A 27073-nucleotide genomic window follows, 5' to 3' on the forward strand; every position below is an offset into this window, starting at 1 on the left:
CTGGCACAAAGTATAACGTACTTGTATCATTTGTAGAACTTACACCATTTGTACAAATTAATACATATTATAACTTAATTTCTATTTGTTCAAAGGATCTGGACACCATTGAACTAATGAGGTGCTAGCTTGGACACATCATTTAATCTCCATGGATATCCCAGTCCCTTAGAGCATTTTGTACATGTTTTGGTAAAAGATGGTATTTGATTTGATATTTTACTATGATATCACTCTCAAAAGCCAAGGGTTAAAAACTTAGTTTATTCCTTAGTTATTTCTACCAAAAAGTCCTTTGTCAAAAACCAATTTACCCAAAGTTTGGGCTCTTCCTATTTTTATAAAGAAAATATTAGTTCTTTCTTAGAACTCATTCTTTCTGATTGTGAAGACTACAATGGCATTTCAGCCCATATATTTTCAGTTCATTATTGAAATTACATTACCTTAAAGGTTGTTTCTGTGGTAAATATATCACAGTAAAAGTCTTGACAGCAGTACTATCCTGTGGTTTAGTGTGATAGTACCTACAAGATTTGTAAATTTTATGATTTATGTGGCTAATATAGATGTTAGTGGCTTTTGAGTTTGCTGCTTATTTCATGGTTTTTATTAGTACCATTTCATCCTGTTAATCATGTTGTTTCATTACCTTAGTAACATTGTAAAGTACCCTATTGAATTATTCTATTATTTTGGATAAGCTGTTTCCTAAATACTGTACTGTTTGTTGCTTTTGTTTAAAAGGAATGAAGGAGATCACTTATAATTACCCTCATTCCTTCAGTCACAGATTTTAAATATTCTAATCAATATCTGTGAAGGAAAACTCAATCTTCCAAATTGTGCATTTAACTTTGGCTAATTTGATTAATTTACCACTTGTGCATTTTAATTACATTTGTTGTTGTGAACAACAGTATCACCATAAATTAGTGTCCATTAAATTTATTATAAATCACTATTTTAAGATAAATGCATAAACTCATGTTCAGTAACAATTTAAATTTGTCGAGGAAAACTTTTTAAGGTTAAACAAAATGAATATTCTTTCTAAAAGCTTTTTTAGAAATTTTTCTTTTTTATTTGGTTGTAACTAAAATAATTATGCTCATTTCTATAATGTAGATCTAATTATGATATAGAGGATATTACTTAAGTACATGTTTTAGGGCCTTGATAATTATATGTGTTAAATTTAAATGCGTGGTGTATTAGATCAACACATTTTCCTGTTTTGTGTGCTTTTCATTTGTATAACAATTGTCTTTGTTAAATCACTATATATTGTCCTTATTCAGCCTGTACCATACTACACTACAGGATTTATTATATAATGATATTTAAAAATCACACTTTAAAGAGATTGCAGTTTACATTGCTTTTGCCCTTTTGCACTGTGAAACTTGGCTTAAAACCTTCAAACAATTAAATAAGCCTTGCTTGCCAACCTACATCAGTGTTGCTTTTTTGTGTTATGGAATGTTAATGTGTGACTAACATGCTCTTTTAGAAAATCTAACATTGCATGTGCCTCAAAACAAAACCAGAACGAACCAATAGGTTTTGTTCTTTTATCACATAAATGTGAATTTTAAGTGTTCAGTCAAAAAAATATATTGACAGTCTTCACTATTGGACTTTTTGTATCCTTCATGGAGTCTGTTTTGATGAAGTGAGAAGATTCTGTAAACCAGTATAATTTTTGAACTGTTTAATATATGTGCCTGAGTCAGTGCCTGAGTCAGACCTGTGGCCACTGAAACATTAGTTATTATTTGCAAGAAAACAGCAGGCCAAAGTGTACCCATTCTGAGACCTTGTGCCAATCAGCAGCACTAGACCTTGAGTGATATGAGCTCTCAGACCCAGGAGTATGGCTCAGATTCTCCAGGGAGATAGAAACAACCTTTCAAAATTATTTTATTTCAGAATTTTTCTGAAGAGGCTCAGCAAAACACTTCTAGATTATTTGGGGCAGGACTATTAACGAGTTCCTGGGCAACCCCAGAATTTCAGTCAATTCAAATGATCTGAGTCTAGTAGGAAACCAAAATGAAGATCCTTCAAAGTGGGTTTTTACGTACCAACACGAAGGCACCCATACTTGGGTGCCATATTCACCCATGAGTGTGCCATGAAATAAAGAAGGATCAAAGGGCTGCTTGGACCTATAGGTTCTGCCCCTAGGGCCTGAAGGGGCCCAAAGGAAACTTCTTACTTATTGCGGTAAACAGCAAAGCCAGTTATAGTAGAACTCACTGATCCTGATACTCGTTAGAGGATGTGATTGAGTAGAATTATGTATTTTAACTTAATAGGAAGCATAATCTATACAGTTAAGTTATGCTTTGGTCAAACGATAAAAATTAATCAAATGCAATACACACAGAGAGTACTGAAAGAAAAGAAAATCAGTCCTCAATGTAATAATTATATACACCCCACCCCAATCCTGACAATAAATAAGAGAATTATCTTTGCTCATTAAAAGTATAAAGTTAGGTGAAGTTAGACCAGTTTTTAAAAACACTTCTGTAAGAACGTTGAAGAGAATGGACTGAGAATGGACTGAGATGTTTTTCGGTAGCCTCTTAACAGAGAGAAATCTACTGTATTATATATATATCACTTAACAAGATTTGATTATGATTTGCCCTTAGTAATGTTAAAGTATTTTAAAAGTACATGAAAAGGAGTGACTCCATATAAAAACAGTTTCAATAAAATTATGTATTGTTCACATGCTGAAATGGGAGATTTTTACATGCATGAACTTCTCTAACTGTAGTTTTTAGAAAATCATATTAAAGGTTTTTTAAATTTCTCTCTCACAGTTTAGTTGCAACCCATTTTAAAATTCACATATATTGGTTTCCTTGGAGGTTATAGAGACACAGTTTCAGACTATTGAAATCACTTTAATTTAAAAATATAAAGAATAAAGAGCATGAAAAACAGGGTGGGAAAGGGTTTCACAGAGACAAAAATAGAAAAAGGAAAACACTAATAATCCAAATGAAAGTTTTCAAATTCCTTCTTTTAACAAGAAAAAAATAATAATTGAGAGTTAAGATTTAAGACTATGATTGTTTCCCATGAATATTTTCATTTTTATAGCATCGAAAATTATTCAGGGTAAGTAACTTTAAAATAAATAGTCAAGAGTATTAATTTTATCTAAATCTTCATGGGGCCTGGGCTTACTTCTATGTTTTACTTGAGTTCTCGTCTAAATAGAATTCAGGCACATGACGATATTTTATAGTTTTACATTTCTTAATACCTAGAAATTTTATCATAAAAATAAACTCAAGAAAGTCTATATTGTAAAACAGGCCTAGATTTGATAAATATTTAATGTTAGTTCAGTTATGCCTTTGAAAATTCTATAGACTATGCATTTCCTTTGAGGATCTATAGAGGCATTAAAAATAGAATATAAGCAGCTTTAGGATAGTGAAGAGCATGAACTTCGGAGATGGAATGAGATTCTCTAAAATAATAAGCATAAGAAGGGCGTCTTTGTAATAATGCTCAAGCCCTCACAGTTGCCCTGTCTCCCATCTTCCTGATGCAGCTTGGATGAAGAGTGAGGAAAAATGGTCCTCGAGCTCCTCAGTAATTTGGCAGTGGGGCTACATTCCTTGTTGGAGAGAGGGAACCAGCTCCTTATCTTTCCTAACATTTACTGACGGGTCTTGTTTTAGGATTGAGATAGCCAGGGACTAGAAATACGCTGATTCTAGCCAGTTGGGAAAATCAGGCTTAAATGATCCTGGTCATTATATTCCTCACATAGATGGCATTAGTTGAGTATCCCTGGGAAGAAGGTGTGGGGCTAACCCCCGGTCAGTCCTTCCTGCTGCCAATCCAGGCTGGACCTGCTGGAAAACATTCTTCCTTTTATCTGGTGCAGTACCCTGTGTACAAATACATATGAGCCCAAATCTGAAGAATGAAAAGACCTACTTGATCTTCAGTCAGAAGTGGACCTTGAGGAATAAGTAGTTGAATAAGAAAATAAACCCGTCAATTCTCCCCTGGCATTTTCCCAACTATGCTTTTATCAGCCATGCTAAGAATGAAAGTAAGTCTACACTGATGAAAAATTACTTGGGTTTCTTTACACCCAGTAATATCAGTCTCACTGTCCCCTTCTCCCTTCTTAGCTTCAATCACAGTTAGGGTGAGAATAGGGAAGGGAGTTGGAGTGGAGGATAGAGATGAAGGTTTTGAGTGCAGTTTCCTGTACGTTTATGTAGTGTTGTGTTATGTAACATTCAGTAGTCTTGAAAACTGAAATTCGAAATTTTTATTTTGGCCAATTCTGTATTTTCCAAACTAACAGTCTTTTTTTCCCCTTTTCCCTCTTTCCATCCAACGGTTTACCCATAAGGCTGAAATAGTTGAATAAAAATGTTAATAATTTTGTTTTTAATTTTGTAGAACTTGACCTCTTTCCTGAATTAATTGGAACTGAAGAAATAATTAAGGTATCATGGCTACTTTTTATTCAAGTGTTTTAAAATTAAGAAGTCTGGTTTGAATTACTGGTTAGGTTTCAGATGTTGCATTAATAAAAAGTTCATGTTGCATTATTCATTGTTTGTGGGATTAGTTGCTGAGCTTTGTAGATAGACATGTAATTAATATACATGATTTTTTTATGAAGAAGTTGGAAGACACTTTAATTGGTATAATTTTTAAAAAGAGATAGAAAAGGTTTGTTGATAATTAGAAAAACAGTGAACTTTATTTGAGTTTTTTTTGTTTTTTTTTTTTTGCGGTACGCGGGCCTCCCACTGTTGTGGCCTCTCCTGTTGCGGAGCACAGGCTCCAGACGCGCAGGCCCAGCGGCCATGGCTCACGGGCCCAGCCGCTCCGCGGCATGTGGGATCTTCCCGGACGGGGGTACGAACCCGTGTCCCCTGCATCGGCAGGCGGACTCTCAACCACTGCGCCACCAGGGAAGCCCAACAGTGAACTTTAAAAATAACGATAGCTATGAACTATAGCCACAAATTGGAATTTTTTTCATGTTCAAATGTTTCTAAAAGGCTAAAATAATATTTAAGCAATTCTTAATATTGGTACAGCTTATTTTTAACTAACTTAACCAATGATTGACAGATTGATAATAAATATGAGTCAAAGTATAAATTGTGTATATTCTTTTGCCCATTTAATTTGATTATTTTTGTTTGGACTACTTATATTATAAATGTCTGTTGTTAGCAAAAGGTCCTTTAAGTAAATGGGCACTTAAGGATATTTATAAATTTTGTTTGGACTACTTATATTATAAATGTCTGTTGCTAGCACAAGGTCCTTTAAGTAAATGGGTATCTAAGGATATTTATAAATTTTAACATTGTCTTAATTTTTGAAATAGAGAGACAATGACTATTTGTGTCTTATATTCAATATTTCATCCTAAGCCCAAATGTGCTATTCATTATAACTGAGACGTTAAAGCCAGGTTCTATTGTTAATGATAGTAAGAATTTGTCCATAAGTACATATGTGTGTAAGAGCTGGTAACTTGTGAAAACTAATACTACTGTCTAGTAATAAATAGCAATTAGGTTGTGTTTTCACAGATATAATTACCTCAATAATTTATTTATCTTATGGCAATTCTCTCTTACAAAGTACTATTTTACCAAAATGACCAGTCCGCATTTCATCAAGAGTTCACAGAACTCAGCTAAGGATATCTCTGTGTGTCTGTGTGTGTTTGCATGCACGCACATGTGCACATGCATGTGGATATGAATATACCTAGAAATGATTACCAGAATCAAGTCAAAGGCAAGAAAAAGAAATTATCTTTACAAATCATTGGTTTGTGTCTTAGTCAGTTTGGGCTGCTATAACAAAATACCATGAACTAAGTGGCTTATAAACAGGAAACATTTATTTCTCACAGTTCTGAAACCTGGGAGTCTGAGATCAGGGCACCAGCACTGCCAGGTTCCGATGAGAGCCCCTTCTGGATTGTTGACTACAGACTTCTTGTTGTGTCTTCATATGGTGGAGAGCAGAGCAGAAGAAGCAATCTTTCATGACTCTTAACATAAGGGCACTAATCCCCTTCATGAGGGTTCCACCTTATGACCTCATCTAATACTAATGACCTCCCAAAGGGCCCACCTCCTAAGACCATCACTTTTGGGGTGTAGGGTTTCAACATGTGAATTTAGGGGGGACACAAACACAGTTCATAACACTGTTCACTTTCATCGATTCATGCAGGAATGAATGATAGAGGTTGGCAAACATCTGGAATGTATCGGTGATGGCTCTAAGCTTGAATATGGAAATGAATAGTTTGGGAGATGTTCCTCAAATTCTCTTCCAATAGGAATGCATGACTTTGAAAGACAAAATATCTCCAGCACAATCAAGGCTTTACAATAGAGAAATTTTAATAAAAGTTGTGAAGGATAACAGGTGTGATCCAGATCAAAACCATAGTGAAAGAGAGATTCACAATAACTCCATAAGAAGTTATAGGAAACAGTGTCCATTAAAATATTTGTGGTTTCAGATATGTATAAAGTAATCTTAGAACATGAATCATATATTCTTCTTGAAATGTTGACATGAGATAATATGACCTCATAGAGATGTATAAGACTTAGTTGGGTGGGATTAATGAAAGGTCCATCACTTTCATCAGATTCAAATAGGTATCTGAACCTCACAGTCTAAAATCTGCTAGAAAAGAAAGCAATGAAAGGGATATGTGTGCTTAATGTGTGTATAGTTTTTATTCCAAAAGATCAAGTAGAAGAAATGGTGAGTGGCATTATGTTTTAAGAACAGTTTTATAGACATCTACATAGCTTGTGACAGGAGGATGATAAAGGAGGTTCGTGTGGGAATCTAAGAAAAGAGTAAGAGAAGCAATGTTATTGTGGGATTTGATAGAAATTGTCAGATCATATAGAGAAGATAGATGACATGTGTTTTGGGAACTTTACTGTGAAGAGAAGGGGAGAGGTAAAATGAATACTAGACATTGAATTAAAGATTTTCCTTTATGTTCCTTTTAAATAGGAGAGATCTGAGTTTAAGCTGATGAGAATGATCCATTCAAGAAAGCAAAAAATGTAAAATACAGAATAGAGGGAAATAGTTGTATTCAGTTCCTGAGAAGATGATAGAGAATGGACTAGAACACAAATGTAGGAAATAGAAAGAAGGGGAACATCTCTTCAGTTACAACAGGATGAGAGGGGCAGGGGTAGATTTTGTTGGTCCCTGTTTTTGATGTTTTAACATTAGGAAGAGGTGTGTTTTTGTCTAGTGGCTTCTACTTTCTCTATAACCAGGAAAGCCATCTGCTGAGAATGAGGAGAGAAGGAAATGGAGATTTGAATAGAGCAGAAAAAAAGTTTGAAAGTCTTGATAAAGGGTAAGAGTGTGGAGTGATACCAGAAAACTAGGCAAATATCCAGATTTGCAAAAATGAGGAAGAGTTCAGAAACTCCATATTGCTAAGTTTAACACTGATCCTCAGATCAATGTGATCAGATCAATCTGATCCTGGATCAGATTATAAAACAAATGTTTGTGAGAACTTCTAAGGAGAGAAGAGTATCTTTCACCAAGAGCGAGTCAAGGCAAACTATTCTTATTTCCTTTTACATGAAGTTTTTGGGCTTGAAAATTAGGGGAATATTTAGTCAGGAAATTATTTGGTAAAATCTCCTGGTTGTCCTTGTGAACAGGGCATCAAACAGAATGCAAAATGTTATCAAGAAATACCACTAGGGAGGAAATGTATCTGGGGAATCTAAGAGAATAACCATTTTCAATGACTCACTTCTCAGGGTTGTCACATGTGCCTTAAAATTTAAAAAAATACTTAAAACCAACTAAATAGTTAAGCTCTGGATAATGATGCAGACATTAAGCTTGAAAGCTTGTGTTTCATACAGTGCCACTTTCTGTGTGTATGAGACAAAAGCTCATGAGCACACGTGGTTAAAGATTCAGATTCTTTCTACTGATATTGGTCACGTTCTCACTGACAAATTTGTACTCGGTAGCTTTTTTCTTTTTTTAAGGCACATGACCTTAAGAGGTCTAATAGATGGCAGTGCCAACAAACTTACAAAATCATGTCCTATGTGGACAAAAAATATCATATCTTGATACGTTTGGCAATTTAGCTTTCTAAACATATGATTAGATGTTTTATAAAATGCACAGTTTTAAAAAAAAAAAAAGAAAGCATGGGTTTTGGTTGACCTCTAGCTAGATAACTCCTGGGCCATTATAGTGAGTAAGTGTCCATGAAAGACTGGGTCACCTGAATAGTGTTTCTAAAGGAAACACGAAATTTAATGACGAGTACTAGGACCATATTTTGACAAGTTGTCTTTAAAATGTCTGCCTCCGTCTAAGATGAAATCCTCTGGGAAAAGTATTTAAAACAAAATAATAAACAAAACCAAAAACCTCTTCCAGTCCTAAACCTTCCTCTTATGATGGCTTAAAAATTGTGATTTATCCTTAATATATACAATGAAATATTCTGAATATACAGCTACTTTTGTCTTTGAAATAAGTTGTTTCATTGCCATTTCACAATACAAGAAGCTAATTGCTACTTAGCTTGTTGCCAGATGAACTGAACAGAGAAATATAAACACAAGAAAATAAATACTGTGTTACATAACACTCTCAGTAAGTAAATACCACTACAATGTGTCTTCTTTTCAAAGTTGTGGTATTTATTAATTTACCTCCTTTCATCAAATAAAATAAAATAAAAAGTAGCCATAAATAAGATGCTTTAATTAAGTTTAGTTACTCTCCCTCAAGGGTGGATAATAATGGTTATAGGATAGTCATGGCTTCTACGGGGTGGTGCTTTATGAGAAGTTCTCAAAATCCCACAGGTGAAGATTCACAGCATAATGCAGTATAAGATATTATTAAGATTTCATTTTTCTCTTATTTCCTTATGTCCCATTAAATCTTATTTGTTTTTCAAAGGAGGAAGAAGAGGGAAAGAACACCGAAGAAGACACTGTTGTGAATCCTGGTAGAGACGGTACCACAAACCAAATCAGGAGAAAGGAACCCCAGATTCCTACCACAACAAACTACAACCAAGTAGGGACGAAATACAATGAGGCCAAGACTAACCGGTCCCCAGCAAGAGGAAGCGAATTCTCTGGAAAGGGTGATATTCCCAACACATCCTTAGATTCCACTTCCCAACCAGTCACTGAATTAGACCCAGAAAAAGATGTTCCTTTGACTTCACAGACTGCGACCCAGCTACCATCTCTCACTCTGGCAGGCACTTCAGCCTCTTTAAGTGATGGCTCTAAAACTGTTCTCAGATTTCCACAGATGAACTTGTCTGGGACTGTGGAATATTCAAATACAGTTTCTGTAATGGAATCTCAAGAGCTATCTACTGATATCAGTGGGGAAGAGAGTTTATTGACCAATTTCAAGCTCAGTACGGAAGCCGATGATTCTTCAGGCTCCAGTCCTGCAACTTCTGCTGTGCCGTTCGTTTCTGAGAGCATAGCCCCTGGCTATGTGTTTTCTTCAGAAATCCCAGAGGCAGTCACGTACGATGTCCTTATACCAGAATCTACGAGAAATGCTTCAGAAGATTCAGCCTCCTCAGGTGCGGAAGAATCTCCAAAGGATCCTTCCGTTGATGGAAATGTGTGGTTTCCTAGCACTACAGTTGTGACAACACTGCCCGATGTGGGGTCAGGTAGAGAGAGCTTTCTCCAGACTAATCACACCGAGATGGATATTGATGGATCTGAGAAGACAACTGAGTCCTCTCCTCCAGGCCCACTGGTGTCACAGGGTCCCTTGGTCACAGATATGGAAATGCCACATTATTCTACCTTTGCGTACTTCCCAACTGAGGTAACACCTCATGCTTTTACTCCATCCTCTGGACAACATGATTCGGTCCCCACCATCAACCTGGTACACCCGCAGACAACTCAACCAGTATACAATGGTGAGACACCTCTCCAACCTTCCTACGGTAGTGAAGTCTTTCCTCTAGTCACCCCCTTGTTGCTTGACAATCAGATCCTCAACACTACCCCTGCTGCTTCAAGTAGTGATTCGGCCTTGCATGCTACGCCTGTATTTCCCAGTGTCGGTGTGTCATTTGAATCCATCCTGTCTTCCTATGATGATGCGCCTTTGCTTCCATTTTCCTCTGCTTCCTTCAGTAGTGAATTGTTTCACCATGTTTCTCAAATCCTTCCACAAGTTACTTCAGCTCTTGAGAGTGATAAGGTGTCCCTGCATGCTTCTCTGCCAGTGGCTGGGGCTGATTTGCTATTAGAGCCCAGCCTTGCTCCATATTCTGATGTGGTGTCACATCAGACCACTACTCATGCTGCCTCAGAGACCTTGGAATTCGGTGGTAGTGAACCTGGTGTGCTTTATAAAACGCTTATGTTTTCTCAAGCTGAACCGTCCAGCAGTGATGTTATGATGCATGCACGTTCTTCAGGGCCTGAACCTTCTTATGCCTTAACTAATGATGAGGGCTCCCAGTACCTCTTCAGTGTTTCTTACAGTTCTGCGGTACCTGTGCATGAGTCTATTCAGGGTTCCTTACTTAGCAGCCCTAACCACGTACCGATGTCTGAGTCTCCCCTAGTAACCCCAAGTGCACCGTTGCTGCAGCCTACTCATGGCCTCTCTGGTGATGGGGAGTGGTCTGGAGCCTCCTCTGATAGTGAATTTCTTTTACCTGGCACAGATGGTCTGACAGCCCTTAACGTGTCTTCACCTGTTTCTGTAGCTGAATTTACATATCCAGCATCTATGTTTGGGGATGATAACAAGCTGCTTTCTAAAAGTGACGTAATAAATGGAAATGAGACGGAACCACACATTTCTTCTTTCAGTGAGCCGATTTACCCTTCTGAAAGCACAGTCATACCCGACCTGTATGATAATGTAAATAAATTGAATGCATCTTTACAAGAATCCCCTGTTTGCACTTCTAGCACAAAGGGCATCCTCCCAGGGCTTCTTGCTTTTACTGCTACTAAGGTTTTTGATCATGAGATTAGTCAAGTTCCAGAAAATAACTTTCCAGTTCAGTCTTCACACGCTGTATCTCAAGCATTTGGTGATACTTCGCTTAAACCTGTGCTTAGTGCAAACTCAGAGCCAGCATCCTCTGACCCTGCTTCTAGTGAAATGTTATCTCCTTCAACTCAGCTCTTATTTCATGAGCCCTCAGCTTCTTTTAATACTGAAGTATTGCTGCAACCTTCCTTTCAGGCTTCTGATGTTGACACGTTGCTTAAAACTGCTCTTCCAGCTGTGCCTAGTGATCCAATATTGGTTGAAACCCCCAAGGTTGATCACATTAGTTCTACAATATTGCATCTTATGGCATCAAATTCCACTTCAAGGGAAAACACGCTGCACGCTACATCTGTACCAGTCTCTGATGTATCGCCTACTTCTAATATGCACGCTGCTTCACTTCAAGGTTTAACCATTTCTTACGCAAGTGAGAAATATTTTGAACCAGTTTTGCTTAAAAGCGAAAGTTCCCAGCAAGCGGTACCTTCATTGTACAGTAAGGATGAGTCGTTCCAAACTGCCAATTTGGAGCTTAACCAGGCTGCCCCCCGAGAAGGAAGGCATGCATTTGCTACTCCTGTTTTATCAGTTGATGCACCACCAGATACGCTTATAAATAAGCATGTTTACTCTGATGAAGTCTTCACCTCTGCCAAGGGTTCTATGTCTGATGAGGTATTGGCTGGTATTCCAACAGTTGTCTCTGATACAGTTGTAACTGCTGATCATTCTGTCCCTTTAGGAAACATGTATGTTTCCATTTCAGTTATTTCTCCCAACAAAGATGGTTCTGTAACCACAACCAAGTTGCTGTTTCCTTCTAGAACAACTTCCGAGCTGACTCAGAGTGCCAGATCTGATGCTGATTTAGTGGGTGGTGGTGACGATGGTGATACTGATGATTACGATGATGATGATTATGATGGCAGAGATAGAGATGGCTTATCCATAAATAAGTGTATGTCGTGCTCCTCCTATAGAGAATCACAGGAAAAGGTAATGAATGATTCAGACACCCAGGAAAACAGTCTTGTGGATCTGAATAACCCAGTCTCATACTCACTATCTGAGAATTCTGAAGAAGGAAATAAAGTCACAGGTGTAATATCAGACAGTCAGACTGATGTGGACAGAAGTCCTGATAAATCACCACCGACCAATGTGCCACCCCAAAAGCGCAATGATGGAAAACAGGAAAATGACATTCAGACTGGTAGTGCCCTGCTTCCTTTCAGCCCAGAATCTAAAGCTTGGGCATTTCCTACAAGTGATGAAGAGAGTGGATCAGGGCAAGGTACCTCAGATAGCCTTAATGATAATGAGACTTCCACAGATTTCAGTTTTCCAGATATTAATGAAAAAGATGGTGATGGGGTCCTGGAAGCAGGTGACTCAGAAATAACTCCTGGATCCCCACAGCCCTCAACACCGACTGTTACTAGCAGGCACTCAGAAGTATTCAACATTTCAGAGGCAGGTTAGTTATGGATCCAAGGGATAGATTGAGGTGTGGTGGCCTTTTGCCTCAAAAAATAGAAAAATCATGGGAAGAGAAATTTGGTAAAATGGCCATCATTTTTAAAAATCAAGATATTCACAAATCAATTTACAGTTTTTAAAATATGATTCTACTCATTATTTCAAATGCATACTCAACGTGTTTTGATCCTTAAGTTAACACTCTCCAAAATAGATAAGGTGATTTTATTTATTGTCAATTTTTTCGTATTCTGCAAGATACCTATTTCATGTGAGAGTAATTATTGTGTGCATAATACATTTTCAGTACACTGCTTTTTAAATGATAGATTGGAGTGTGTTTTAGATGATTTTAATTTTAAGGTTTACTCATATTCTAAAATAAGTTGTCAACTAATTCTATTGAATTATAAAACGAATTATAAACTCTGATAATAATGTGATATATGTACCACCTCTCTCTGATCCACCCAGTGGAAAGGAGATAGATAATTGCACATCCACATCAGCTTGGGGACTTTTAAAAAAGTTCTATTGCTAAGTTTTGAGAGTTAATGGTAAGACATTTTTTAAGATTTTAATTTTTAAAAATTGTCTTTGATTACCTTAATGTTGCCTAAAGAGGGCAGTGTGAACTAACAAAATACATTCTACTTTATACTTGCTGTTATACACCTTTCTAAGAAGTTAAATAACGGCCATTAATATGCATAGTATGTATAGGTATTGTATGACAAGATGTACAACACTAGAACATTTTCTGTAGAAATGCATTTCATTTGTTAATGTATTTTATGCAAATTAATTTATCAGCCAGATGTTTCTTCGAGCAGATTACTTGCAGCATATAAAATACAGATGTTTGCTTTAGATGCCCATGGGGGAGAAAAGGGGAAATTCAAAACCATTAAGAATATGAAATACTAGATAATTTCATTGCATTGATCATAAGAGTTTTATAATTTGCTTTTATTACATTTTAAGGCATTTTTAAAATCAACAATGAAAATATTTAAATCTCAACAGTAAGTCAAAAGATAGGCTAAAGTAAATCTTGCACTCATTGCATAAAAGTAGGTATGTAAAATCCAGAACATAGACAACAATCTTATCAGTATAGTTTTCCTCTTTGTTATTTCCATCCCTTGAATTAGTTATCTAGTTTCCTTCAGTGCAGCAGCAATTAAAAGTTTGTACATTTTGATAGAGAAGTTTTTCTATATTCTGACTTGATACCTGTTTAACATTTCGTTCCAGTTTAAACACTTACATTCTGTTATGTGAAAATGAGTAAGGAATTCATGAGTCACCATATTTCATTAGTGTTGCCATGTATATGAATTGTTATCTGGCTTCAAATATAGTTCTTGTGTTTTTTTAATTTTTATTAGATTTATTTAGAAATAAAGCATCAGGAATCCGTCCATTTTTCTGTCTTTTTAGGTAGTGACATCATCTGTATGTTCTTGCTAGATTATGCTGTTATGGAAAGACTATATATACTGTAAAATGCCAAACCTTAAATTATTGACTAAAACTTAACAATTTCTCTTCAATGCACTAATTAGATTTATTTAATTTGAGTATGTTCTCCCACTGATGAGGAAAACAATACAAATATAACATCTAACAGCAGCAAGTAACATAATTAATGAAGTAAATAAGATCATACAGGATTAGGGGAAAATTCTTGCCTATTTTTAAAACATATCTGTAAAAAAATCATATGTAGTCTGTCTTATCCAATAATTGAATATACTTCTTTATCAAATGCATATAGACTAATTCTGAAACTTACCATTTTATTACCTACTTCTAGAATGTAGAATAATTTACAAGACATGCTCATCAAAATAATATAGATACGGGCTTCCCTGGTGGCGCAGTGGTTGAGAGTCCGCCTGCCGATGCAGGGGACACGGGTTCGTGCCCCAGTCCGGGAAGATCCCACATGCCGCAGAGCGGCTGGGCCCGTGAGCCGTGGCTGCTGAGCCTGCATGTCCAGAGCCTGTGCTCCGCAACGGGAGAGGCCACAGCAGTGAGAGGCCCACGTACTGCAAAAAAAAAAAAAAAAAAAAAAATAATAATAATAATATAGATAAGGCAGATATTAGTATCTGCAATTTATGAATGCATAAACTGAGTCCCAAAGATACTAGATTGCTTGATCTAGGTCACATAGGGAGCTAATAAAAAACTGAGACTGGAAACATGTGTCATTGGTGTCTGTCTCTTAGGGACTACATTTTCATGATTGAGAACAATAAAAAATATATAATGCTTAATTTGTAATACCAAAATTCTACTGTTTTATTCTCAAAGTGAATTTTAAAATATTAATTTTTGTTCTTTTTTTCTAATCGTCTATTAGCACATTTTTGTCTTATCATTTAGGTAACTCATATACACTATGGAGCCATATCCAAAAAGATATTTAGTGTCAACTAATGAATATAAAAATCAGTATAACTAGTTGTTCCTCATTATAGTATATACAAAGCAGCCAGTGGATTGTCTACTTTCATGTGGTATCTCATATAAAATATCTAAGTTTCATTATATGTAATTACCATGGATTTATCATTCTAACTCCCTAATTAAAAGGTTTGTTTTGAAATCAGACATCCCAGAGAACTTATGAGAAAAGTCTATATACAGGACTCTGTGTGTGTGCATGTGTGTGTATAGTGCATGTATATAGAGTGTATGATATATATGTGGTAATTTGTTATATATTTTATGTGTTATATATCTTACATATGTATCACATATTTGATCAGACATATCTCATATATGTATGCACATACATCTATATAAATGAGATATGTATGTATCTAGATACATATATATATACACATACACCTACATACATACTGCAGTGAATATTTGTGGCCATTGGAGACCAGTATAATTATATAACCTCACTTTGTATGTAAGTTAATGTACATCATTAGTTCTCAAACTTTAATGTGGATCAGAATCACCCAGAGGACTTGTTAAAACACAGATTGCTGGGTCTTAGCCACAGAGTTTCTGATTCAGTAGATTTGGGATGGTTGGAGAGGGCTGAAAATATGCATTTCTAACAAGTTCCAGGTGATGTCGATGCCACTATTCTGGGGGACACACTTCAAGTATGACTGAAATAGACAATAATACTAACCTCCATTTGTAGTTTCTAGGTACCAGGGACTTTGCTAAGTGGCTTATTTCCTTTGTTAACCACAAACTTTCTACTTAGGTAACAATAATAACGATAGGAAACAACGTAAAGACAATTGTGTATAAAGCAAGATGCTTTCCTAAATTTCTTTAAAAAATACCGGTACATTCACCGTCAGATTATTTAGGCTTCTAGATGAGTCTCCCTATAATATGTAATGACCAGAGCATATGATTAACATAATAAAAGGTAAAGTTCAGCCTTCTCTCACAAGAACGTTAACTACAGCTCAGGGATCAGTTGACTTACAATATTCCCACTTTGTATACAGCTTTATTATTTCTAGTCACAACTTTGAATTCTGCTTTTTTCTAGCAAATCCTTCCATAGTTATAAAAACAAACATCTTGGGACATTTGGTTGTCACTTATAGATGCATTTCCTATATGAGTGGATTAAATTCTTGACCCTTTCTGCATCATCTCTTCTTACAGAAGGACGCTATCATTTTAACTCTTAAGTTCTCTCCAGTTAGATATATTTCAATGCTATATTTATGAATTTGTGACTATCAAATTTATTCTCAAATATTTTCAACTAAATTGATAATATTTTCAATTAAATAGATTGCTGTTGTCTCATATCACTAAGAGTAAGATACTTGGTATAAAAGCACCAAATGTACCAAATGTGTAGGAGGCAAAGTAGACTCTGATGAGGAGCTTAAACTTAGTTATTCCAGAAGTTCTACAGGTAGACAGGATAAGGGCTGTTACTTTGTAGCAGTGTCAGCGAATCATCCTGGTAGAATGGTTCTAATGTTCAGTCATCTTGGTTTCACACTGCACACACCTCAAAGTAAAAGGGAAGAATTGTGACTGGCCACTGACACCCTGCAGTTCTGAAGCTCTTTTTTTTTTAACAACTTAGAATGATAGCTTCAGTTGCAGTGATTTTGAAAATGCTAGAATAATAATGTACCTGATTGGTCACAAAAATAGTTATTTGCCATCTTTTAAAATTAACCAAAGGACAGAATTTAGACTTTTTCATAATTTACACTTGCATATTTAAAAAGAATTTCCTAGATCTGTGCATTCCTTCAATTTACATGCAATAGTATTTTTATTTTTGATAAAGAAAAACAGTTGGTAAGGGCATTCAAAATAACATCTTAAAAGCAACCTACGTTTAAATGTTAAGTAGTTTGCTGGATTGAAGGGTTATCCTAATGTAAGGAGGGTTATCCTAAGATTCTCTCTTCATGAAATTATTAATTGCTCCTAATTATTTACCTAACTGGGGGATTAAAAATATTTTCATTACAATTAATTTTGGGAAATCAAGATTATATGTGGTGATTCAGTAAGTAGCACTGTTTTTCCTGATCATTTTATTTAGAAACTGAATAGTTTTCTTATTTTAATATTTTCATTTCCCTTTTAATAAGCTTTTCAAGGCAATATTATACTTCTTGCCATGGCACCTCTTCCAGGGTGCCAATCTTTGTTGGGATATTATAGTTCTTCAGCTCTGATAGGCTGACTTACTTTATTTTTCTCTTTTTTTGTGAGTTTATTAGTTTGTTTGTTTTTGAAGTATAATTGATCTATAACACTATGTTAGTCCCTGTTACACAACATAGTGATTTGATATTTCTGTACATTTCAAACTGATCACCACATAAGTCTAGTTACGGTCTGTCACCGTACAAAAATATTACATAGTTATTGACTGAATTCCCCACACTGTATATTTCATTCCCATGACTCACTTATTTTGCAACTGGATAGCCTGCCTTACTTTTTAAGCTTTGTGTTACTTAAATTAGCTTATGATCATAGACATTGCTTGTCTCACAGAGTCGAAATTTTAAAGGTAAGCAACAGCAGTGAAGATTGCAGTTATTCGGTTGAAAAATGTGCTTTTCCTTAAGCTTAAATATCAACTTTCTCAATTTTCTCCGACTACAGAGGCCAGTAATAGTAGCCATGAGTCTCGTATTGGTCTAGCTGAGGGGTTGGAATCCGAGAAGAAGGCAGTTATACCCCTTGTGATCGTGTCAGCCCTGACTTTTATCTGTCTAGTGGTTCTTGTGGGTATTCTCATCTACTGGAGGTAAGTTGAGTGTTTGTTTTGGATATGCATTTCATAAAGCTCAGATTTTGCCTTTGTTTTACCTGAATGCTTTTCAAAGCATATTGAAAATTCCCTTTACTTGAGAGTTACCATTAATTTATACAGGTAACTATGAGTAAGGTGAATTTGTGAATCCAAAGACATAATAATAAAATATTTGACTGTTCTTCATACATCTGTCAAACAATTAAAGGTGAAATGGAGGAGCTTTGGCTTCAGTTAATATTTAATACAGTATTTTGACAGTTGCACTTTCATATTAATCTAATTAGCATTCAAACATTATCATAGGATTTAATATAAATCTAAGCTTCTCAGTTAAATGCTCCAGCTGTTATAACTTTAAAAGTTATTATTTTAGAAAACATAGTTTTTGATATAGTGAAATATACTTTTATAGCAGCAGATTTTGTACAAGATACATATCAGTTGCATACTAATACAAAAAATAACCCATACACAAAGGTAAAAATTAAGCATTAAAATATAAATATAATTTGAAAATAAAGTAAATGACTATATTAAGATGGATGGGATTTTTAAATTCATTATAATTTGCCTTGAAGATGAGATATAGCTTCATTCTTATCAATAATCTCTTGAAACCTTTAAAGGACAAGGAAAATTGTACCCACTGTAAGCTTCCCATCCTACAGCAAGCAGAACACACTGCAAAGTAATACAATTACTAGGGGCACACTGTAAATCAGTATAACTGTTATAACTGTGTCTGTTGGAAAACAAGGACTTTATGATGATATAAGGAATCATACCTGTAAACTAAGAAAGGATATAGCTTAGTACTTTATACTTTTGTTTTTAAAGAGAATTTTGTTCAGAAGATTTATAATCAATTTCTTTTTTTTTTTTAGCAACCTCTGTCTGTAAGTTCATATCACCACTCTCTGTGTTATTCCAAAATATATTCTCTCAGTTTATTCAAAAATATTTAGTATGTTTACTGACTGTTTCCCATGTGCCTGTACTCTGCGAACTACTATGGGAAAGTATAAAGGAATGAATGAATGAATGAATGAGAATCACCACTGTCAAGAAATTTATGCTTATTGAGGAGAAAGAATTTTCCATGCAAAATTTGTAAAAAATTACACAAAAATGTATGCATAGCAGCTGAAATCTCTAATGCTAAGAGAGGTCAGAGAAAAAGGGATCTTGATAAGCCAGAATGGGCAGGGTAAATGTAAAATGTCAGGCTTGAGCTGGATAGGATTCAGAAACAGGAGCTAAAGGAGAAGGGCATTCCAGGCAGGGTCTTATGTAACGTGAGTACGGAGTGTTAGTTTAAAATATGAGTGTTCGGGCTTCCCTGGTGGCGCAGTGGTTGAGAGTCCGCCTGCCGATGCAGGCAACACGGGTTCGTGCCCCGGTCCGCGAAGATCCCACATGCCGCGGAGCGGCTGGGCCCGTGAGCCATGGCCGCTGAGCCTGCGCGTCCGGAGCCTGTGCTCCGCAACGGGAGAGGCCACGGCAGTGACAGGCCCGTGTACTGCAAAAAAAATAAATAAATAAATAAATAAATAAAATATGAGGACTCAGGGTTTTATGTATATATTTTATTTTATTTTATTTTATTTTATTTTTATTTTTGGCAGTACGTGGGTCTCTCACTGTTGTGGCCTCTCCCGTTGCGGAGCACAGGCTCCGGACGCGCAGGCTCAGCGGCCATGGCTCACGGGCCCAGCCGCTCCGCGGCATGTGGGATCTTCGCGGACCGGGGCACGAACCCGTGTTGCCTGCATCGGCAGGCGGACTCTCAACCACTGCGCCACCAGGGAAGCCCTATGTATATATTTTATATCTAACTATCAAACGTCCTGATAAGATTTGTTACTCTTACAAATTTCACATATCTGTCCAACTCACAACCATTTGAAGTTGATTCACTTCCAACTGTAACTTTTTAGATCAGTAACACGAATACACGAGGGGTAGTATTTGCTGAATTACAAAATGACAATGTTAGTGCATTCTTCAAGGTTTGTGTGAATTATTCAAATTCCAGTGTAGCTGCATTTGTGAGCAATATGATTTCACTATCCAATATGGAAACATTTTCGACCTTTGTGGAAACTACAGCCTGTAGAAAGGTTTAAAAATCTGATGGCATACCAAGAGTCCTAATAGGTGTATGGTCCTTATACGTTTTTCCAGTTTATATATTAAAACACTTTTCTGACCTAATTCTTTAGGAGAAAAAATAATCGCAAAGTGGTATAATAAATCCTCTCTTTCGTCTAATGTATCTAACTCGGTCTCTCATGTTTTGTGTAAACCTTGAGAAGAAGCATGTCGTAGCAGGAAGACAGAACAAATCAGAGGTGATAAATCTGGATCCCTTTCCCAGTTCTTCCTGACATTTGTTATATGGCCTTGGGCAAGTCACTTACCCATCTAGGAATGAAACTTTCCTCTTTTTACCATTTGGGGGGAAAGATCATCTTTAAGATTGCAGTCAGACTTTCTTTAGGGTCTCTGTGATGAATACAGCATGATGAATGTTGTTTCATATTTGTATAAGGACCCCAAAAACTGGAATCATAATTACACGTTTCTAGCTTTTAATTCTAAATACTGTGATGAAAAGGTGTAAATTAAATAATCAGATTAACATTGATTGATAGGACCTATGTCTATAAGTTTAAAACAGTCATCACTTTTTTCCTCATGGCTGAGTGATAATTAGCAGGAGACATAGTTATCAACACTTAGCACACAGACGTGAAGACATTCACTGCTGATACAGAACAGATGGACCATTAGATATTGAATCTTGTCATACATTAAATAATATGCCTTGAAATTATTTTCCAGATGTTTTAAGGTATAATTTACGTGAGCCAAATCATAGGTTTTAAAACGCAAAATTACTTCCATAAGGAATATTTTCAAGAAGTTCTTGAGGGTAAATTTTGGAGAGCTTTTTTAATAGTTAGAATCTGAAAAATACCAAGGCTATATTCAACAAAAGCTATATAGAACAGAACTTTCCGTAGACACACTTGTTCTGGCTGGGGAGAGTGGGAAGAGAAGCAATATGAATTCTCTCTTGATCTTAAGTTTAAATTTTTGGGTCACTAGTAGCTACCAACCCAGAATGGAGGCCTCCCAGTACCATGCTGCCTTTTAAGTAGAATGTCACTTCCTAGGTAAGACTGTACTATAAAGTGTATCTAAGCCATGTACAGATGATCTTCATCCAGAATTTATCCTGTACTATTTTAATTTTAATTTTTCCCACTTTTAAGCTTATTGGTATGATTTATAAGGTTCTTTTGTTACTTATTAATGCAAGTAACATTACAAGACCACTTATTTTCTAAAACCAACAAATGTTTGATTACATAGCTGAAAAGTATAGAGCTGGTATATACCCAGATACTACAATGAATATTAGCAACATGTTAAACCACTATACTAATATGTTTTAATTTACCTTTTCCTATTCTAAGAGATGCTACCTTCTTCCCATTCTCTCAGACACATCCTCTATCCATCCATCCATCCATCTCTCCATTCTTTTTTCTCTAGCTATGTATTCCACCTCTCCCTCCCAAATGTTTTGAAATTTTAGGTTAATCTCATTTGAGGCTCAGGTAGGCAAGAGAGTCTAGGATGCAGCTGAATACTTTATGGTTGGTGGAATTTACTTACTACTGGAAATCCATCTAATCATTCAACACTTAATACCTATTGTACTCCTGGCATTGCATTAAAAATTGAGTCTACGTAAATCAAAAGACATGGCCCCATCTTTAAAAAAAACAAAACGTAATAAGGATAAAAGCACAAAACAAATATACTGCAAAATACTATAACCACCAATTAATTAAAATATTTAAAATAAAATAATGGAGAATAATGTCCAGGAAGTGAAGGTCATCCTTGGATTAATTAAGCATACTTTTCAAAGCAGTCTTAAGGTGAGTGTGAATGGAGATTTGCGTTGGGTACAATAGAAACAGAAGCTGGAGTGCAAGAGTCTGCTTAGGAAATGAGAGGCTGTTTCACAGAGAAGAAACCACTGAGTTGTCTTTAAAAAGGAAGTGTTTGCATGGCACATTAGTGACTGAGGCATTTTGGTCAGAAGAACCATGTTTAAAGCAGGGAGGAGAATCACTGAGTTAGAGCAGGAAAAGACATGTTCAATGATCTACAACATGTTTGTGTTATTGGATATAAACTTCAAGGAGAAAAGTCAAAAAAGGTTTGGATCACAGATAGGTAGGGTTTAGGTATTAAAAGATTTGGGGTACTATAATCTAAAAATCTGTAAAGCGCAGAACTAGAGCCAATATGTCAAAGTAACAGGGAGATAGATTTGGGGCTCGATACAAAAAAAATATCAACAGTAGGAGGCGTAACATTGGAAAAGGAGGGTCTCCTCTTTGGGTACCATTTGGAGATACTTGCAAGGGAATGAGTTTTGAGTTAGTACAAGAAATGTCTAGTAACTAAAGATGGTTCATAAGGAAGTAAGCTCCTTGTCACTGAAGGTATTCAAACTGGGTCTTTTTAATATGCCAGAGATGCTAGGGAAGGGACTCTTGTATCAGCTGTGATATTGCACTAGGTCCCTTAAGGTATTTTACAACTTTAAGATTCATTGAAAAATAAATAGAAACCCTTTCAACCGGCTTGTGTAACCATATTTTAGAGGAATCAAGGAGGTTTTAATTCAGAGATCTTAAAAGCAGGTGTATCAAATCCAGTGTTTCCATATCAGTGTGTCAGAAAATACTACATCTGTGGTTACACAGGTAAGCCACACTTTCCATGTAGTTCCTGCTCCAGTCTGGTGTCAATTCTGCTCAAATGTGGACTTTCAGTAGGATAGTTTCTTTATCATGAGACCTGTGACCCTCATCTTTCCCATTTCTCATGAGTCTGCCATGCTCTTTCCCCTTTCCAGGATATGAACCTCGCTCAGGGTCCCTTTGACCCCACATTGCAGTTGATTCTACATCCACTCATCTTCCTTCTACATCCCCTCTTCTCTGTTGCAGACATTCCTGTGTTCTGTCAGTTATCTATGCTCTCACAGGCTTGATTATTAAAGGTTATAACATCACAGCAGAGGGCTAGTTTTTTGCTATGCATATCGTCGCCTTTGAATTTTTTTTGGCTGTGATATTATATAATTTTGTACTATTCATAATTATAGCAGTGAATTCATTGAGCAAATATTTCAGGGCACCTACAACATGCCAGACATTATTCTTAGCACTGAAGACTAACAGTGCCTTAAGACAAAGTACCTGTTGCCCTTTGGGGGCTTACATTCTGTTGAGGGAGGACCAACATTATGAAACATGAATAAACAAATATATAAATAAAGTATTTCAGACAGTGATAAGTGCCACAAAGCAAACAAAAGCGGGAAGAATAGTGACTTGGCTGGCAGGGCTGGTACTTTTAGCTCAGGTGGTCAGAGAAGGGCTCTCAGAGGATGTGGCATTTTAGCCAATGCATAAATGATGGGAAAGAGGCAAGTGGCCAGAGGGAACATCAAGAACCAGGGCCCTGAGATGATCCTGGCGGGTTTCTTAGCGGGAGAAAGAAAGGACCAGTGGACTAGAGCCTAGTGGGTGCAGGAAGGAGTTGTAGGAGGTGAAACCGCTGGGCTGCGAGGGGACCAGGTGGCAGAGGGTCTTCTAGCCCTTGCTGAAATAATGGAATATCATTCTAATTCCAGTGGGAAGCCACTGAAGAATTCTATGCAGGAAAATGATTATTGAAAAAAATATCACAAATTGAAGTGTGTCATGTAAGAACAAATGTTATGTTAAAGCTCATTAGGATAAATACCCTGTCGCTCGGATCTTTTAAATGGAAAATGAGATTGGCATTTTCACTCAAACAGATATTTCCATTTAAACTTAACCACTCATGAGTAATGCTTCAAATAAATTAAATGGCCCACATCAAAGAGTGTCATTAGCAGTTTTAATTTAAAAATTTTTTAAATTAAAGATAGTTTGCATTAGTTTACAGCAGCAGTTGGTTCTTTGCTCTTCTCAATTGTTTGTAGTGAGAGATGTTACTCTTATTATCTGAATGAAAATAGATTCAGGTGACATTTTAGGTCATGGTTGTCGTTGATTCCAGATATATTCATACTCAAAACTCTCATCAAGGCTAGCATCTGTTGGAGGGAAAATCACCCCTGTTTTTGGTTATATGCTCACTATTTCCTCACTTCGTTTTGTTATTACTGCATTATCATACTTAAAATATAAAGCTGCCTTCTTTTTTCATCAAAATGTTACCACAGTAGAATTTCATTTCTACATGGTCACAGCTTGCTGCCTTTTGCTAGCAGCTGAATATCCTCAGAACGGCATGGTCCCTTAAATATTGAGTGAAAATAGCTTTGGACAGGCTTTCTTTTCCACTCTGGTCCTGTCCAAGATGGCAAGACATCCTGGTATACGGCAACAGTGGAAGAGTAACTAGGGCATGGAGGTGTCCGACTCCTTGGCACCAACTGCCAAGTTCAAGTGTCATCTCTGCTTATACCATGTCTTATATCTTCTCAGTCTTCTTCATCTGGTACAGGTAAAGCTGAGATAAATTTGGAGGCTATAAAATTCTCTAATAACTGTGTTTTGTAAAAGTAGGTGATAAGTAGATGATTTCCACTTACGTTTTAATTCTGGAGATTTCTATCGTAATCTTTAAGCATCTCGGAAGTTGTCTTGCTGACCATGCCAGCTAGTAGTATAAATTGCTTTCTTTTCTTTCCAGGAAATGTTTCCAGACTGCACACTTTTACTTAGAGGACAGTACATCCCCTCGAGTAATATCCACACCTCCAACACCTATCTTTCCAATTTCAGGTAATAGCTTAAAGTGTGACCCTGAGTAGCTGGTAGACGTTAAATGAAAAGTGTGATGTTGGAAGGTTTTTCCTTATTGGAGTACTTTGCAAATGGCTATAATGTAGATTAGTAAATGTTTGTGTTGCCCAAAATAGTATGTATCAGGCATTCAGGTTTATAACTTGTTCTTGTTAATTTTGAACATTCTTGGGACTTCCCTGGTGGCACAATGGTTAAGAATCCACCTGCCAATGCAGGGGACACGGGTTCGAGCCTTGGTCCAAGAAGATCCCACATGCCGCAGAGCAGCTAAGCCCGTGCGCCACAACTGCTGAGCCTGCGCTCTAGAGCCCGTGAGCCACAACTACTGAGCCCACGTGCCTAGAGCCCATGCTCCACAACAAGAGAAGCCACCACAATGAGAAGTCCACGCACCGCAATGAAGAATAGCCCCCGCTCGCCGCAACTAGAGAAAGCCCGTGCACAGCAACGAAGACCTAACGCAGCCAATAAATAAATTATTTAATTAATTTTTTAAAGTAATTAATAAAAAAATGTTTTGAACAGTCTTAACCATACAGGTAATGTGACAAAATAATTTATAGTTGTTCAGATGTTATATGTTAAAGAACATAAATATTTATAGCAATAAAATATCAGTAAGGAATAATGCTGACTTTCAGTCATTTGCATTCCTTTAATGGAAACCTAAACAACAAAAGTCAGACTAAATCATTGCAGTAAGGATGGACAGGACAAAAACCACAAAAATAAGGATAAAGTTTAGCTCCCTTCTGATTATCTGAGTGTATGTGAGAAAAGGTTTCTTAACTACATTACGGGAAAAAAAAGAAATTTTAAAATGGTGAGGGTAGAAGAAAAACATGAGCACAAAGAATGTGTGGTTGCCGGAAATACTTTAAGTAAAAATGTCAGTTGTATCCCTGGGAAGACATCAACTGTTTTATCAGAACTTACCTAGTTAACAATATTCAAAAATTAACCAGGGTCATTTTAAGACCCTTACTGACCCTAGAGTTCACACTGTAACTAAGGTCACAGGCACTTACTGAATTAACATTTTATAACATTTCAGAATGAAAAGTGGTAACAATTTAAAAAAAAACGTTTTCTAGAAATGTGCGAATTAAGGAAGCAGAACTGGAGGACAGACGACAAGACAAGGACACGGAGAGTCACCAAACCAGGGAAAGCAAATGGAGACATTCCACTCTACATCTTTGTACAGAAGCCTCTTTTTAAATTGTCTGAGATGCCATATGTTATTGCTTGAGGCTCAAATTCTACATGAAGTTATCTTCTGAAGTCTCATGATTTAAAAAACAAAAAGAAGAGAAGCATTTTCCTTGTAATTTGCAACAGGCATAGGAATAAGAAGTGTTTTGCTCTTTTACCTCTTTTATCAACTCTATCAACTCTGTGTCTTTAACCACCACTGTTTTGTTTTTCTAGTTTATATTAAACTTCTTTCTATTTCTTTTAGTATAGCACAATTTCTCATTAACATATTTAGAATTTTGAGACCAATTGCTCTTGGCTATCTGTTGTGTTTAGTGCCCTTCACTTTCAAACATACCTCTTCTACATATCCTGTCAGCATGGGTATGCAAATTAACTATACCATTATCCAAAGTCCAACACAGTTTATTATTAACAATAAATAAAATAATCCAAAATCAGGTTGTCCAGGAAATCCAGAATCCCCTGTTCTACTTCTTAGAAGAATGGTGATCAAGGGCATATCCTCCTTTTACTTGCAGACCAATTCGTAAAAGAATTACCAAAAGACATGATGGCAAATGAGAAGTAGTCAGTTTGCTTGTGGAAAGAGGTTAGCTGTGCAGGATAATATCTGTGGTTTTGACGAAGCTTTACTAGGAGAACTAACGATTTAGATGTGACAAGTTATTTCTGTTTTCTTGTCTAATTATAAAAGCTACTTCTAGGCAAGATCCTTCTGTAGGTGTGAAGGTGGAATTACACCTTTGTCTAGTGTTTCTTAAGGTTAACTCGCTAATTCAATTTTAGCATTCAGGTATACTCATCTAAAAGAGAACAGATGGATTCTAATTTTTTTTAAATCAACAAATTCTTGGTAACTGAAGCTTAAAAATATTAAATGGCCTAGATGCTGAACATCTGTTGATGTAAATAACTGGTTCTAGTGAAATGTGTTTGATGTTTCCTTGTCAGAGGAAGGAAATTGTGAAATTGCACACTGTGAACTAGTAATATGTTTAATCTAAGAAAGTCTTTCCAGGAAAAAAAAAGAAAAAAACAGAACCAGGTAAAATAATTTGGCCCCTTCACAATTAATTAACAG

General features: G+C 36.3%; 1 protein-coding gene across 5 annotated transcripts in view; it reads left to right on the forward strand.

The window, feature by feature from the left end:
* Window positions 1-27073, forward strand: part of PTPRZ1 (protein tyrosine phosphatase receptor type Z1) — a 167243-nt gene that overhangs the window by 115257 nt on the left and 24913 nt on the right. For 2 of the 5 annotated variants that reach the window (XM_081244031.1, XM_081244032.1), the window contains exons 11-14: window positions 4450-4496; window positions 9013-12586; window positions 17725-17869; window positions 24656-24747. In XM_081244031.1, the coding sequence (XP_081100157.1) occupies window positions 4450-4496; window positions 9013-12586; window positions 17725-17869; window positions 24656-24747 (3858 nt within the window). Of the gene's footprint in view, window positions 1-4449; window positions 4497-9012; window positions 14450-17724; window positions 17870-24655; window positions 24748-27073 lie in introns of those variants that run through there. The other 3 variants (XM_081244029.1, XM_081244030.1, XM_081244028.1) reach the window with 2 other exon arrangements.

This window comes from Mesoplodon bidens (genome assembly GCF_964165515.1).
Source record: "Mesoplodon bidens genome assembly, chromosome: 9".
NCBI classification, from domain to species: domain Eukaryota; kingdom Metazoa; phylum Chordata; class Mammalia; order Artiodactyla; family Ziphiidae; genus Mesoplodon; species Mesoplodon bidens.